The sequence below is a fragment of the Gekko japonicus genome, unplaced genomic scaffold (genome assembly GCF_001447785.1).
Source record: "Gekko japonicus isolate JY-2015 unplaced genomic scaffold, Gekko_japonicus_V1.1 scaffold3010, whole genome shotgun sequence".
NCBI classification, from domain to species: domain Eukaryota; kingdom Metazoa; phylum Chordata; class Lepidosauria; order Squamata; family Gekkonidae; genus Gekko; species Gekko japonicus.
In genome coordinates this window covers 44,867-61,621 of record NW_015169876.1, presented here as the reverse complement: position 1 = coordinate 61,621, position 16,755 = coordinate 44,867, and the positions used below count along the sequence as shown (strand labels likewise).

Genomic DNA, 16,755 nt, shown 5'->3' with positions numbered 1-16,755 from the left:
GGGGGGGGGGGGGTTTGGGGGGGGGAATGGCCTGAAGTCCAATCAGCTTCCATATGCAAAAGACCAGGTTGTCGCAGCAGTTGTGGTGTGGGCGGGACCCGGGCTTTGCCTTCTGATTGGTGGCGATATATGCTGAGGAGCAGTGCCATCAGCCATACACTAAGGGAGTGCATTTTAGAATTAGAACTTTGGCACCCACTATTCAATTATATATAAGGAGAGATGCATGGGGTGGAGAGAGCTGACAAAGAGACATTTTTTCTCCCGCTCCCAAAACAGAACTCAAAGGCATCCGGTGAAGCTGACAGGCAATAAATTCGGACTGACAAAAGAAAATACTACTTTACAGAGAGAGTGATTAAAATGTGGAATTTGCTGCCAGAGAATGCAGTGATGGCCTAAAGAGCTTTAAAAGGGGGATTAGATATATTCATGGAGGATAAGTCTATCAATGGCCACTAGCCGTGGTGACTGAGGGGAACCTCCACATTCAGAGGCACTAATCCCCTGGATCCCGGAGCCAGGAGGAAACATCAGGGGAAGGCCTCGGCCTCTGTGCCCTGTTGTTGGCCGTCCAGAGGAACTGCTCGGCCACTGTGTGAGAAAGGATGCTGGACTGGATGGACTACTGGTCTGATCCGGCAGGGCTCTTCTTGCGTTCTTATAATGGCTTGCTGTTGTGGCTGTGCAAGAGGAACAAGTTATTTACTCCTGCGTTAAAGAGATCAGCATTGCTTCTGCAAGACAGCAGTTAATCTCTAAAAGGAAAAAGTGAGTAAGGCTGCAATCCTAAAACCACTTTCCTGGGAGGAAGCCTCACTGAATCACATGGGACTTACTTGTAGGTAGACTTGCTGAGGATCACTCCCTAGATGTATCCTGTCTAAAATCCACACTTACTTAGAAAGTACTTCTAACTTCAGATTTGTCGGAGGCTGGCCAGTGGTAGTCCCTCAGCCACAAGAGACAGACACTCAATACAGATCCACAGGCTCTCTGTTTTAAGTGCCATATTCATGGGCGTAACCCACACATTAACAGTTCTTCCCGCAAAGAGCCAGCATAAATGAGCCCGATTTGGTAGCCATTCATGGTAAATTCAGGCAAATTGTACCACTTTTCATCACAGAAATGCCACGCTGAACCACAAAAGACTGCCAAAATTAATCTCAATGCCCATTCCCCCAATTTAGAAACAAGGCCCTTAATCCTATGGGTTATGGATGAAATCCTACGGACACCGATGAAATACACAAGCAATCGGAGACAGAACCATTCAGTGGCAAAAGCTTCACTCTTTTTGTAGGACTTCTACCTTAAACATTATCCCACTAACAAACCTGCCCACATGCCCTGACCTGGATAGCCCAGGCTAGCCCGATCTTGTCAAATCTCAGAAGCTGAGCAGGGTCAGCCCTGGCTAGGAACTGGAAGGGAGACCTCCAAGGAATACCAAGGCCGTGACGCAGAGACAAGCAACGGCAAACCAACCACCTCTGAATCATCTCTTGCCTAAAAAACAAGTCTAGCTCGCCACCTAGTGGTGCTTAATCCTAAAAAGATAGAACTTCTGACTGCCAGACAATCATAGGCTCTCCTGGCTATACTACACACGATCAGTTAGATGTTAGTGTGAGCTAGCTCACAGCTTTTTAACCTCTGGCTCACACATTTTTGTCTCAGCTCAGGAAAGATGGCTCCAGAGCAAACTAATTTATGCCGTAGCCAAATCGCTCGCTCACAACTTTAATGCCAGGAGCTCACAAAGTAGAATTTTGCTCACAAGACTCCACAGCTTAGAGGGAGCATTGCACACGATGCCATACGATAATTATTATTAATTACCTGTCCATGTAGATTTACATTAGTCAGTTGTAACACACTAAGAGTTTGGGAGGAAAGGAAAAGAACCCGTTCCCTTTCCAGTTTGCAAAAGCTTCCTATCCTACTGGAGAGCAATTTTTACTTGCCACAGGGCCTGTAGGAAAAGTCTGTCTACAGTCCCGACAAGAAGAACACAATGTGCTGGGGGTTCAGGAAGTTTTGTAATAAATAATGCAGATAGAAACTGAAATAAATTATCTCCATTTCTTGTTACAACTATTGATGCCAACATGTCACACCGGAAATACGTCAGCCGTTCCTCAGACAGCACTCATGGTCCAATGCTGCAATCCTGTGCTGGGTTACTCCAGTCTAAACTCTTTGATATCAATCTGCTCAGACCGGAGTAACTCAGCACAGGATTGTGCTGCAAATATCTGAACGTTTCCAGTATCTTATAACATTTCAAAGAACTTTCCCAACACCAGTAGCAAGAAAGTTCCTTGCTTAGCAATTCAGTCATCTCTGTACCAACAATGACCTAAGAGAATTTTGAATTGGCTGCAGGACCATGACCTTAAAAAACTGGTCCTTCTAAGAGAGAACAGATGTCATACAAGATTTTTATTTCCTAATTTCCCCTCAACTCTTCCCATTTTTTCCCATTACCAGTAAGAACAGAGCCCTCACCCCGAGCCCTTCACATTTATGATGAGGATGTGAGACTAGAAGAACACACAGATTGTGCCCATGAAAGTCTTTTTTTTAATTAATTGTATTTATTGATTTTCTTACTTACATATTCCTTTCTTCAAAGACTAACATAGCTGCATGGACAAGAGATGTAGGTAACACAATTCAACCTGACAGGTCTGGAAATCTATTAAAGTTATGAGGGCGACTAGTTTTAAAGAAAATGTTTTTAAAATGTTTCACAGATGGTACTGGCCACCAGAAAGAATAGCAAAATGTTATGCAAACTGCTCTAACATTTGTTGGAAATGTAAAACAAGTGTTGGAACGTTCTATCATATGTGGTGGCGATGTGCGAAAATACAAAAATACTGGATATCTATCCAGAAAATAATACAGGAAATGGTTAAAGTGAAACTTGACTTAGTGCCAGAAATATTTTTACTTAACATGATTCCAGAACACCTTAATTATAATGAAAAATACTTAATATTATACATAATAACTACAGCTAGGATACAATGGGCGAAATACTGGAAGCAAGATAATATCCCCAAACAAGATGAAATAATAGAGAAATTACTGGGTGTAGCTGAAATGGACAAATTGAGTTTAATATTACAGGGGGGAAATGAAGAAGTTTTTGTAAAGCGATGGTTGGGAATGTAGAGAATGGATAACTGACTCTAAGATGTATGTGCCCATGAAAGTCTTACCTTCATTTTCTTCATTTGCTTCTGTCGTTGTTGGCACATTTGTTTTCCACGAATGAGAAAAAAGCAGATCGGCTTTTTTTGCAATGAAGTGCTGTATTTCAACATTGTCTATTCCTCTCTCTTTCCTGAAAGAGCAAACACAATTGAAATTTTGTAGCTGTCAATCAGACTTACTAACTTACAAGACTACTTTCAGGGGTCACTTCATTTTCTCCTAGACATTACTTCCTCTTTCTCTCCTCCTGGCAGCATCCATATTCTCTTTCTCTTTCCTTTCTATGCTTTCTTCTTTCCTTGCCACTCACCTTTCTTTTATATGTTCCCTGTCTTCAATTTTATTTATTATTTTCTTCATTTATGTTACCCATATGGGCAAACTGCCTGGTGTGCCAATGCCCAATAAAGGACACAACAGGGAAATTCCAGAAGCAGATAGAACTTTATTGCAATAATAAAGGGGATCTTGGCAGAGAAAGAGCCAAGAGGTCCAACATACTTGCTTCAACATTCACATTTTATACACTGAAGTAAACAACTCTTAGACATGCGCAGATGCCCGTTACAACACAAGTCCTTGATTTCCTTCATGCCTATTAAGGAATAACTTTGCCAAGACAACATAAAAGCAGACATACAATTTCTCCTTATAAGTGCTTTTCATCCCTTAGCTTGGTGAAAAGGGACTTCCCAGTCCCCAGATAGATCTTCTGCATGAACAACAGTATCCTTTCTGCCTAGCTTACCAGTCCCAGAAGTGACATCATCATGCCAGGGATATCGCGTGGGGGCACTCTGGTTTAAGGGCAAAACGCTATGGTTTTAAGCAGAAATGTGAAGGCCCGGGAAAAAACCGGGAAAATTCGGGGAAAAAACGTTTTTTCCCGTTTTTTTCCTGAAGCCTTTTTGGGTTTTTTGGAAAAATTGAAAAAAGAAAAGGAAAGGGAAAAAATTGATTATGGAACGTTTTATTTTAACATGATGAATAAAATATTTTAAGACAAGGTGTTCAAATATTTTCCAAATCATTTCTAAAATATATATATATGGTATCAGATTGATCTAATTTCTGTGCACTGAGGACAAGCAAGTCCTAGGTTACAAACTGAACTCTCCAATGCAAGAACAAGATGCATTTCTTCCTTTAGGAGGTGCTATTGTCACGAGAAAAGAAAAAGGTTTCAGTTTTGTTTTTGCATGTGGGCAGGTATTCTGTTTGTAATAACTGTTTGGACACACTATATTTTTAATATGCTAGTTGTGATAATTTCATGCCAAGTAAAAATGTCCATAGTCATATTTTATGTCCTAAAGTAACAGAATGACTTTCAATCTAGAAAAGACAAAAGAAGTGCTAATGTAGCATTTTTTTCAATTTTTCCAAAAATTTCCATTTTCCCCCGAAAAAAAACGGATTTTTTCCGAGCTTCAAAATTTCCGGAAATTTTACATCTGTAGTTTTAAGCCAGTTTTACCACAGAGTTTTACCCTTAAACCAGAGCGTCCCCACGCAATGTCCCCAGCATGATGACATCACTTCCAGGCGACGTCATCACGTCAGGGACATCCCAGAATGCCGCCCCAAATCTCCCCACCGGAGCGATGAGGGGACCTGGCAACCCTATTTCTGCCAGACTTTTTTTGTTTCGGTCTGGGACTTTTTGGCCCTCTGTTACCACATCCTGTTTCTTCCAATATGATCGCTGAGCTCATACACTGAAAATAGCTTGCTTTACTGAATGCTGGAAATAACTTGCTTTACTAAAATCTATTTGCTCGGGCCTCACATTATAACATGAAGAAAGAAAAGAGGAGGAGGCGGCGACTGGATTTATACCCCGCCCTTCACTACCCAAAGCAGTCTCAGAGCGGCTTACGAACACATTTCCCTTCCCCTCCCCACAACAGACACCCTGTGAGGTGGGTGGGGCTGAGAAGAGCTCTGACAGAAACTGCCGTGCCAGAACTATGGCTTGCCCAAGGTCATCCAGCAGCTGCGAGTGAAGGAGTGGGGAATCAAACCCGGTTCTCCCAGATTAGAGTCCATGCACTTAACCACTAAACCACACTGGCTCACATACTAGCTCTCAAAGAGGGCATGAGCAGAAGTCAATCAGTGGCTATTAGCCACAAGGTAGAGATAGGAACTCTCAGTCTGGAGCAAGTGATGAACTGTATTCTTGGTGCTGGGGGGGGGGGCAACAGTGGGAGGGCTTCTAGTCTTCTGGCCCCACTGGTGGACCTCCTGATGGCACCTGGTATTTGTGACACAGAGTGTTGGACTGGATGGGCCATTGGCCTGATCCAACATTGGCTTCTCTTATGTTCTTATAATCCTTGGTCCCTTGCCCGTCATTTCTACCCAAACGTCTCCCCAGTGGAGACCCCAAAGCAGTTTACATCATTCTCCTCTCCTTCATTTTATCGTCACAGCAACCCTGCGAGGTACTTTAGGCAGAGAGGGAGCGAGACTGGCCCAAGGCAACCCATCAAGCTTTGAACTTGGGTTTCCCAGATCCTGGAACTGCGGTGGCTCAAGTGGTTAAGACACTGAACTGCAGGCTGTGGAAGGTCAGTAGTTCAGCAGTTCGAGACCCGGGTGCCGCATGATGGAGTGAGCTCCCATCTCTAGTTCCAGCTCCTGCCAACCTAGCAGTTCGAAAGCAAGAAATTGCAAGTAGATAAATAGGTACCACTTCGGTTCCATGCGCCTTGGTGTTTAGTCATGCCGGCCACATGACCATGGAAACGTCTTCGGACAGCGCTGGCTCTTCGGCTTTGAAATGGAGATGAGCACCGCAACCCTAGAGTCGGATTCGACTGGCTTTCCAGCAAGGGAACCTTTACCTTTTTTCCCAGATCCTAGTCTAACACTTTAACCACTCTACCCTGCTGGCTCTCAGCTTTCCCTCCTTCCCTCCCACTGGCAGCCTCTCCCTGGGAAAAGTATGGTCAAGCTGCTAAAGTCATGCTGTAGGAAGTCACTCAGGTAAGTTGTGTGGCAGCCATGGCTGGGTGCAGCCAAGTCATGCAAGTTGCGTGGAGGCTGCTGCTGGCCAGGCAAGTTTTGTGGCATCAGCTTGTAGCCACCATTGCATCTGGATGAGCTGCACAAACTGCATGGTAGCAACATGCCTGGTGGGGAAAACTGACGTGGCACTGGGCCTGGCCCCACTGAGTCCTTCCTCCAGGACAGGACAGAGAGGAGCAGGGGTGCCGGGAGATCCGAATAGCTCTAGAAAGGGTCTTGCCCCTCCTCCATGCCTTTTACTGACAGATAACAAGGGGTTGACAATATCGTTGTGGTTTCCTAGCAATCTCCACAATGGCCACTGAGATCTCAGAGGGTATTCATTTCTTAAAGGTACAGGCACTACTTCTACTATTTTGGGAGATTTCATATTGAGCTGACAATCCGTTTACCAGCGTTACACATAACTATCTGAAGAAGTGAGCAGTGACTCATGAAAGCTCATACCCTGCCACAAATTTTATTAGTCTTCTATTTACTACTGGACTCTTGCTCTTTTAAATGCTTAGTCACTCCCAAAAGTAAAAGCTCATAGTTTCAAAAGCTCATAGTTTCAGCTGGCTGCAGCCAACAGCATGTCATACTTAGAAAATCAGCAACACAATTCAGATATCTGTGTCTTTACTCATTTTGGTGCTCAAATGAGCTCTTTTAATTCAATGTGCTCAGCCTTCAGCAGTAACGAACCTCACACCATTAACTGGGACTAAAACTGAGATTTCGACAGCCTGCTTCTTCAGGTGTAAGTCTAACAAAGGGGATTACTCCCTAATGTACTTAGGATTCTGATAAGCACCTACGGGATATAAAGCTTGGCAATGTTGCACCAATCTAACCAACCCTCAAATATTGACACTGACATATTCAGACAAAAATTGCTGTGCAAAATCGTTTCCCTGCAGAGGAAAATCAACTGAAATGTTATGGTGAATCAGAACTTATAATTTAAAACAAATTACTGATTGCTAAGTCTGATTCACAGCCTTTTTTGCTGTCAAATCACAGCTGACTTATGCCGATTCCATAGGGTTTTCAAGTCAAGAGATGTTTAAAAGTGGCTTGCCATTGCCTGCTTTTACAAAGCAACCCTGGGCTTCATAGGAACATAAGAGAAGCCAATGTGGGATCAGGCCAATGGCCCATCCAGTCCAACACTCTGTCACACAGTGGCCAAAAGCACCAGGTGCCATCAGGAGGTCCAGCAGTGGGGCCAGGAGACTAGAAGCCCTCCCACTGCTGCCCCCCCAAGCACCAAGAATACAGAGCATCCCTTGCCCCAGACTGAGAGTTCCTATCTATACCTTGTGGCTAACAGCCACTGATGGATCTCTCTTCCATATGCTAATCTAATTCCTTCTTGAAGTCCTCCATGCCTGTACACCTCCTGTGGCAGTGAATTCTATGCGTTAATCACTCTTTGGGTGAAGAAGGACTTCCTTTTATCTGTTCTAACCCGACTGCTCAGGGTCTCAAGCAGAGAAATAGGAATGCCAGCGACTGAACAGGCAGACAAAGACAAAGCACAGCCCCCTGTCCAGATTCTCAGCTGCTGGCTCCCGAACCAATCCCTGAGGCCTAGGATTGCCAACTTCTGCTGGAAAATACCTTGAAATTTTAGGGGGGTGGAGACTAGGGAGGGTGGGACCTCAGCAAGGTATAATGCCACTGATTTCACCCTACAGAGCAGCCATTTTCTCAAGGGGAACTGATCTCTGTGGTCTAGAAACCACCTGTAATTCCGGGAAATCTTCCCCGAGATCTCCAGGCCGCAGTTGGAGGTTGGCAACCCGGGGAGCCGTATCGCGCATTGCTTCTAGAATGAAAAGAAGCCACCTGGCGAGCCCATTCCCAGAGATGCGGGCTTTGGCTATTCAGTATACAGCTAAAGACACTCTATACATGCTCAGAGACACTTTTTGTCAAAAAACCACCTCAAAGCTTTAACAACGACATAAGTAAAGGTAAAGGTTCCCTTGCTCGAAAACCAGTCGAATCTGACTCTAGGGTTGCGGTGCTCATCTCCGTTTCCAAGCCGAAGAGCCAGCGCTGTCCGAAGACGTTTCCGTGGTCATGTGGCCGGCATGACTAGACACAAAGGTGCACGGAACGCTGTTACCTTCCCACCGAAGTGGAACCTATTTATCTACTTGCAATGTCTTGCTTTCGAACTGCTCGGCTGGCAGGAAATAACGACATCAAATGACGCTAAAAGGGGTTCTGGGGCAAAAAAACCCCTCCCGGTGTTATGCAGTGAGGTTTGAACGCTCTGACTCCCCGACCCCGCCCCTTCTTCATAAAGCCCCGCCCACCCCGCTCCGTGGAGGGGCGGCGCCGCCCGCTTCCCCTCACCTGGCAGGAGGCAGCGTCTCCAGACCGGCCCCCCCGGGCGGCAGGAGGCCGCGGAAGTCGGGATTGTCGTGCTGCTCGGTCCGGAGGAGGGGCAGCAGCGTCGGCCCGTGGAAGCCAAGCGCCTGGCGAAGCAGGTCCCGCTCCATCTCCCCCCGTCAGGCCGCCCGGAGCGGCGACGCCTCCCCTCACACATACGGCGCTGCTGGCCCGACCCGGAAACGCAACCTTCGGATGGGGAGGGGGGACTGACGTGGCGCTGAAACTTCCGGCAAAAGCGGGGAAGCCGCCGTAACCGCAACTTTCGGGCCGCTCTAGCCTTCCCCGGCTCTATGATAGAAGCCCTGTAAGACTCGTTCCGTGCGCCTGGGTGTTTAGACCTGCCGGCCACATGACCACGGAAGCGTCTTCGGACAGCGCTGGCTCTTCGGCTTTGAAACGGAGATGAGCACCGCAACCCTAGAGTCGGACTCGACTGGCTTTCGAGCAAGGGAACCTTTACCTTTAAGACTCGCCTTAGAAGTTGTGATGTAGGGATTTTGACGGGGGAAGCTTTGACTCTCCCTCTTGTTGTTGGTCTACAAGATGCCGCCGGGACTTGAGGTTTTTCTCTCTCTTTTTTGGGTCATCTCTCCGGCGTTTGCTCGTGCTGGGCACGCAGCCACGGACGAAAACTCCTTCCTGCTCTCTTGCCAGGAACGGGCGAGAAGAGGTGGGCTTTGCCTGCAGAGCCAACAGCCTCGATTCACTGAAGGCAGGTGCCTTCGGGCCCGCGGCACAAAGATGCTAAAAGACGGGCTCGCGGTTGAGCGTGTGTTTGCTTCATGGAAATAAGCCCCATTGATTTCAGTGGGCTTTACAGTCCTCTGTGAGCGTCGGCCTTAAAGTTCAATAAAGGGGAGCATGTTGACTTTTACTTCCATCAGGAATTGCCCTAGCTTTTTAATACTCGGTTTTATTTGCATACACTTTATTCTAGGAATGTATCGTTCCAGGTTCCTGAGAATACTCATTTGCAGCATTCGTTATTTATAGATCACCTTTCAATATAGCCAGTTTGGTGTAATAGTTAAGTGCGCGGACTCTAATCTGGGAGAACCGGGTTTGATTCCCCACTCCTCCACTTGCAGCTGCTGGATGACCTTGGGCAAGCCATAGTTCTGTCAGAGCTGCCCTTGAAAGGGCAGTTCTTGAAAGAGCTCTCTCAGCGCCACCCACCTCACAGGGTGTCTGTTGTGGGAAGGGGAACGGAAAGGAGTTTGTAAGTCGCTCTGAGACTCAAGTGAAGGGTGGGGTATAAATCCAATATCCTCTTCTTCATCAATGAAAAGCCCCCAAGGCAGTTTACAATACAGAGAAGAAATTTAAAACTCAGTAAAATATTTTTTTTAAATCAGTTAAAATACAGTAAAAAGCAATGCAAGTCAGTCAGTTTTTAGTTGCCACGTGTGTGTGTATAAACCTACATATGCGTGACTCAGAGGAAGGAAGTATTTTATTTATTTATATTTATTTGCATTATTTATAGTCTGCCTTTCTCCCTGGGATTCAAAGCGGATTACACAGAGTTTATCAACGCAATTGACAGGATGTGACATTCGATAAAACGATGTAATAGGAATCGGGGTTGGAGAACCAGCCAAAAATCTAAAAACGGAACTGAAGCAAAGCATAAGTACTAATATGACCCTGATGCAAAAATGACATTGTAGGATCCTAGTTTCAGCATACTATACACAGTAGTGTGGATCATGGTCCCTAATAGTTTATCCAAGTAACTTTGTGATATATCTAGTACCGTGGGACTCCACTGCTTGCATGGAAAAGCCCTCTTGTATAATTCAAGATGGGTAGCTGTGTTAGTCTGTCTGTAGCAGTAGAAAAGAGCGACTTTCTATTGAATCATTCAGTTTTGCATTGTTTGCGAAAACCCAAGAAAGTGGGAGCTTTCCTGACCTCCTCAGGCAGGCCACTCCACAAGGTGGGGGGCCACCACAGAGAAGGCTTGTGTACAGGTAGTTGCTGATATTGCCCATTTGCAGGTTGGCACCTGCAGAAGATCCTGCTCTGAAGAGCGAAGCTGTCATGGCAGAGCACGCAGGGAGAGGTGCTCTCATAGATATGAGGGCCCAAGGACATGAAGGTCAATTTAAGTACAACTTCTTGTTGTTGTTGCATGGGACTAGCCTTGTTTACTGCAAAAACCCCCAAAGATGAGTATATACAGTGTTTCAAGTGTTATAATTAATGAAGGGCCAGTCCCTGCTCACTTTGCTGGCCAACCTTGTAGCTCGCTACACTTGCAGTATTATTTTATAGTAGCTCCTCCGGGTCTTCTTCGGGTTAAACCCCAAAAGCAGCATTTAGCCCTATTTTTTCTCCTATAAGAAGTATGTTCAATATGTTGTCGAAGGCTTTCACGGCCGGAGTTCATTCGTTGCTGTAGATTTTCCGGGATGTGTGGCCGTGGTCTTGGCATTGTAGAACCTGACGTTTCGCCAGTAACTGTGACTGGCATCCTCAGAGGTATAAACACAGAAAGATGGAATACTCTCTGTGTCAAGGTGAGAAGAAAATGGTAGGCAGTAAATTTATATCTACTCCAGAAGGTGGGTAGGGCTGAGTTATTGCCTTGTAGGAGTTGTCCATAGCCTGGGGAACTCCTACAAGACAATTACTCAGCCCTACCCACCTTCTGGAGTAGATATAAATTTACTGCCTACCATTTTCTTCTCACCTTGACACAGAGAGTACTCCACCTTTCTGTTTTATACCTCTGAGGATGCCAGTCACAGTTACTGGCGAAACATCAGGTTCTGCAATGCCAAGACCACGGCCACACATCCCTAACTCCTAACTACATCCCGGAAAATCTACAGCAACTAATAAGTACGTTCATACACTTTGAAAAATAACTGTTCTCTAAAAAGAAACTCCTAACTACATTTTCTGATGAGTTATGCCTGTCACGGGTAGACAGAGAAACAGACAGACATGCAGATTCCTTTATTATTATGGAAGATTTGGCGTCCTGTCTCTGCCTGTGTGATAGAGTCAACAGCTGCCACTATTCCATTCAGCCAGGTTCCCAGAAACATCTCAAGTAGCAGAAGATGAATCTAGCGGAAGATTCACCAAAGGAACAAACACATGAAGATACACTGAACATTAGGAAAGGACATGCTTTCCTAATTAATAAGTGATTCACTCCTCCCCATCCCTCCTACTGGGCTGCTGACTAGATCCTCCCCCTCGGCTGCCCTCCCTTCTGCCCTATTGGTTATGCCAAAGCTTGGGTGGGATTGGCTGCCAGCCCTCAGTCCCTGCCCTTGCTCCTCCCTGGCCCTCCCAATCCGAGGCTGCTGGGATTGGGCTGCTATGGGGATTACTTGCCCTTGTGTAGGTTTCTCTGCCCCTGCCCTGGCTTCCGCAGTGGCTTGCCTTTGTGCAGGCCTCACTGGTCCCACCCTGGCTTCTACTGAGGTGGTGGAGGCTGCTTTCTTCTCTCAGTCACTCCGATGTTGGGCCCCAGCTGGTTCTTCCACCTGTGCCTGGAGTTGTGGTGTCAGGTAAAGGCCCTGTGTTGTCTCCCAGGAGGCTGCTATGCAGGGAGGTGCATCTCCCAGGGCAGCGGTGGAGACTCAGGTCCTGAGTCGGGCAGTATCTCCAGACAGGTATGACAAAGGATTAAAACAGGGGTGTCGAACTCATTTGTTATGAGGGCCGGATCTGACATAAATGAGACCCTGTTGGGCCGGGCCACGTGTGTCATAAAATATAATGCCAGGTGGCGGAGATATAAACTTTATAAAGGACACAAACACAAAGGGTTTTTTTAACTTAAAATAAAAACATGCTTAAAACATCAGCACTCTTGCAACATTTTGTTTATTTAACCGTGTCTGATAACTGACACCTCTTACTCTGAATTACTGCATCAAAATGTCTGTGCTGTTGCAATCCTGAGTATGCTGTTCAGGTGTGTATCTGTAAGCTGCAAACCTACGATGACGCAGCAGCAGCAGAACTGGAAGAAGAAGCAGAAGACAGCCACTTCCACTGTGGGCCAGATAGTAGCCCTGCGGGGGCATGTTTGACACCCCTGGATTAAAATATTTGAAATAAATAAATATCAGTCAAGATTCATATCAAATAACGTGGTTCCTGATTCAGTTATTTAATTTGACTATATATCTAACCAAGTTGCCAGCCTCCAGGTGAGGCCTGGATATCTCCCGGGATTACAACTGATGGTCAGAGGACAGAGATCAAGTCCTCTAGAGAAAAGGCCTGTTTTAGAGGCTGAGGTCCCGCCTATCTCCAAACTCCACCCTCTCCAGGCTCCACCCCCAAACCTCCAAAAATTTCCCAGCTCAGAGCTGGCAGCCCTATTTCTAACTCCTCTGACCTGAAGCTGTGTAAATACTGTTCTTTTGTTAACCCATTTCCCTGCTCTTGAAGGGAGGGAGGCTTTTAACACATTGTAGCCTGACTGTCCCCTGGAAGGCCAGATAATGAAAATGAAGCTCAAATACTTTGGCCACCCAATGAGAAGGAAGCACTCCCTGGAGAAGACCCTGATGCTGGGAAAGATTGAAGGTCAAAGAAGACGGGGACGGCAAAAGATGAGATGGATAGACAGTGTCATCGATGCAACGAACATGAAATTGAGCCAACTTCAGAGGACGGCGGAAGACAGCAGGGCCTGGCAGGAAATGATCCATGGGGTCGCGAAGAGTCGGACTCGACTGTGCGACTGAACAACAAAAAGCCTGAAAAACATCTAGTATGTGAAACTTTTTACTCCAAAATTCTAATAAATAAAACGCTCTGTGGCCCCGATCACATGGGCCGGATATCGCGGGGGGGAGGCGTGGCTGTTTGCCCTGGAGTGAACTACCGCGCGGCAGCTGGATCAAACGTCCCGCCGATGTCCCGTGGTTCGGGGGGAGGTGCCGATCATACGTCAATCCTGTGGCGTGGCAAAGAAGCGGCGTGGCGGGGGTTGTGGTTTTTTTAAACCGAAGTGTGCACATGCGCTGTTAGGTGCTTGTGCACATCCCATGGAGACTTGACCTGTGTCTCCTTAGGTTTTGAAGGCTATTGATCATCAGTCTGGTGGTAGAAAGTGCTGACAAGTCACAGTGGATTTATGGTGGTGACCCTGTAGGGGTTTCAAGGCAAGAGGCATGTAGTTATTGCCTGCCTCTCCCTAGCAACCCTGGACTTCCTTGGTGGTCTCCCATCCAAGCAGTAACCAGGGCTGCCCCTGCTCAGCTTCTGAGATCTGACAAGCTCTTCAGCAGGTTTGACTAAACCTCACACTCAGGACTGCTGCCTAAAAGCATCATGACATTCAAGGTCCTTGAAAAGTCTTTGCAATGTGAAGATATTCCACTAGAGGGTAGAGTAAGATCAATCTGCCTAACTAGCTGCAAATGTTTGGAAAATTGCTTTTCTGAATGCATGCATTCAGAATCCCCAGGTGAGGCAATTCCAAATGTCTCATCCCTGCCAGTTCCACCTGAAAATCCTTGGTTCCATTTTCCTTCTCCCTTGCATGAATTGCACCTGCTGGATTCTGTGCCTTTTTGTTTCTTTGTACCGGATTTTTCTGTAAAATATGTGTATTTTTAGTGCCGGTAACTCAGCGTTATACATTAGCCACAGAAACACGCTTTTGTCTGCATACATTGCCTATGGAAAAGGACAGCATGAATGGTATAATGAGATTTTGGCTTATCTTTAAATGTATTTAAAAATATCTGTTGGTAATTATAAAATTGCTGCTTGATACTTACTAGTTCTATATATTAATTTTTAAGGAATATATTTTTAAGCATTCAACTATGTACGGTTTGATATAATTCACAGACGTTGATGACAAATAATTGTTATTTATAATAGCTTTCTTATAATAAAAGTTATTTTGTAGAAAAACGACGGCATGCATCCACACTGCAAACGAAGCTAAAAAAGTGGAGAACCAGAAACACTGACCAAATATACAGGAATGCAATAAAGGCTTTGTCATCTGGCACTTGACCATCCAGAGCACTCAGATAATCAGCCTTGCTCACGGGGCAAGAGCCTTTGCTGCAGCTGCTGTACTCCTGCATCTTCAGGCATGTGCGGATCCCACTCCTGCCTCGCATAGGCGTAATCTTCGTGGGGGCGGCGGGGCTTCAGCCCCCGCCGAAATTTTCAGGAAGGTGCTCAGCCTCTCCCGGGAGCCACCCTTGCTCCTAGCAAAGCAATGCCTCTGGCCCAGACCCAGCCCCCCCCCCCCCGGGAAATTGGAAAGTCTTGCCTCCAGCCCTGGTCTTCTGACAGTCATCATTACCAGTTAACAGTATCCTTGGGTGCCTCCTTCCCTTTAAGCCTGCCTTCAGCAGTTGGGAACCGTCTGCTGTCTGCTGTGTGGAATTGCTCTAAGGCTTGGGAGAAATGGGAATGGGACCCACCAAGCGTGGGGAATGTCACCATGGATTGCTGGGAACTGCTCTGGATTATCAGGCAAGGCAGAGCGAGGAGGAGGAAGGGGAGAGTGGATTTATACCCCGCCCTTCACTACCTGAAGGAGTCTCAGAGTGGCTTACTGTCCCTTTCTCTTCACCTTCCCCTCCCCACAACAGACATCCTGTGAGGTAGTTTTGGTTGAGAGAGCTCATGAGAGAACTGCTTGTGAGAGACCGGCTATGATAGAACTTACGACTGACCCAAAGTCACACCAGCAGCTGCCAATGGAGGAATGGGGAATCAAACCCGGTTCTCCCAGATTAGAGTCCGCATTCTTAACCACTACACCAAACTTCTTCTTGTTGTTTAGTCGCAGAGTTGAGTCTGACTCTTCGCGACCCCATGGACCACATCATGCCAGGCCCTCCTCTCTACACCAAACTAGCTCTCCAATAAGCTTGAATATTTGGCACATCTGATTAATCGGCAACCCCTGTTCCCTAGGACTACTGAACAGAAATGTTTTTACTGTATTTTTAAAAATAGAATAAGGGATGCACATCTGTGTGTGTGTGTAAAGTGCCATCAAGTCTCAGCCAACTTATGGCAACCCCAGCAAGGGGCTTTCAAGGCCAGTGAGAAGCAGAGGTGGTCTGCCACTACTTTCCTCTGCAGAGTCTTCCTTGGCGGTCTCCCTTCCAAGTACTGACCCTGCTTATCTTCCGAGATCTGAGGAGATCGAGGTGTTCCATGCCACCTTCTAGAGTCCACGTCTCTAGAATGCTGTGATACAGATAACCAAACTTGGATTTGATGGTGCAGCCCTGCACGGATGGGTTTCCAGCCAAGACACTCAAATGTTATCTTGCGGGGGCTGATGCAGCCAGAGGCTTAGCTCTGATGGCGCCATCTGTGCCATGGGAAGTGACCAGCATCCTCTTCTGGGTGGCCCCACCTCCACTAGGGGCTTTGCTTGGGCCCAGCCAGTGTGCCCATTGAGCTAGGCCAAGGAGGGGAGAGGGTTGTTATCACTGGGCTGGGAAATACCTGGAGGTTTTGGGAGTGGAGCCTGGGGTGGGTGGGGTTTGGGGAGGGGAGGGGAGGGGCTTCAGCAGGTTATAATTCCACAGAGTCCCCTCCCCCCAAGCAATCATTTTCTCCTGGGGAACTGATCTTGGTTGTCTGGAGATCAGTTGTAACAGCAGGAGGGTGGCAACCTAGGAGGGTGGGTGCCCCTTTGTTGGTAAAGGTAAAGGTTCCCTTGCTCGAAAGCCAGTCGAATCCGACTCTAGGGTTGCGGTGCTCATCTCTGTTTCAAAGCCGAAGAGCCAGCGAAGACTTTTCCGTGGTCATGTGGCTGGCATGACTAAATGCCAAGGCGCACGGAATGCTGTTCCCTTCCCACCAAAGTGGTACCTATTTATCTACTTGCAATTTCTTGCTTTCGAACTGCTAGGTTGGCAGGAGCTGGAACTAGAGATGGGAGCTCACTCCATCATGCGGCACACTCGGGTCTCGAACTGCTGAACTACCGACCTTCCACAGCCTGCAGTTCAGCGTCTTAACCACTTGAGCCACTGCAGCTCCTCCCTTTCTTTGGGAGTAGCCCTGCTGCCATAAGCGTGTGTTCTCATGGGCTGACCCAGACCTAAGAATATTTAGGCAAGATAATTTTTTAAATCCCAGGGA

General features: G+C 46.7%; 1 protein-coding gene across 1 annotated transcript in view; it reads right to left on the bottom strand.

Moving 5' to 3' along the window:
- The window catches only part of TTC14 (tetratricopeptide repeat domain 14), a 32,999-nt gene extending 24,009 nt beyond the window's left edge, over nt 1-8,990 (bottom strand). Inside the window, 2 exon segments of the mRNA XM_015417454.1 lie at nt 3,234-3,358; nt 8,611-8,990. Of these exon segments, the coding sequence (XP_015272940.1) occupies nt 3,234-3,358; nt 8,611-8,756 (271 nt within the window). The 5' untranslated portion in view covers nt 8,757-8,990.
- Between the last annotated feature and the right edge of the window lie 7,765 nt (nt 8,991-16,755).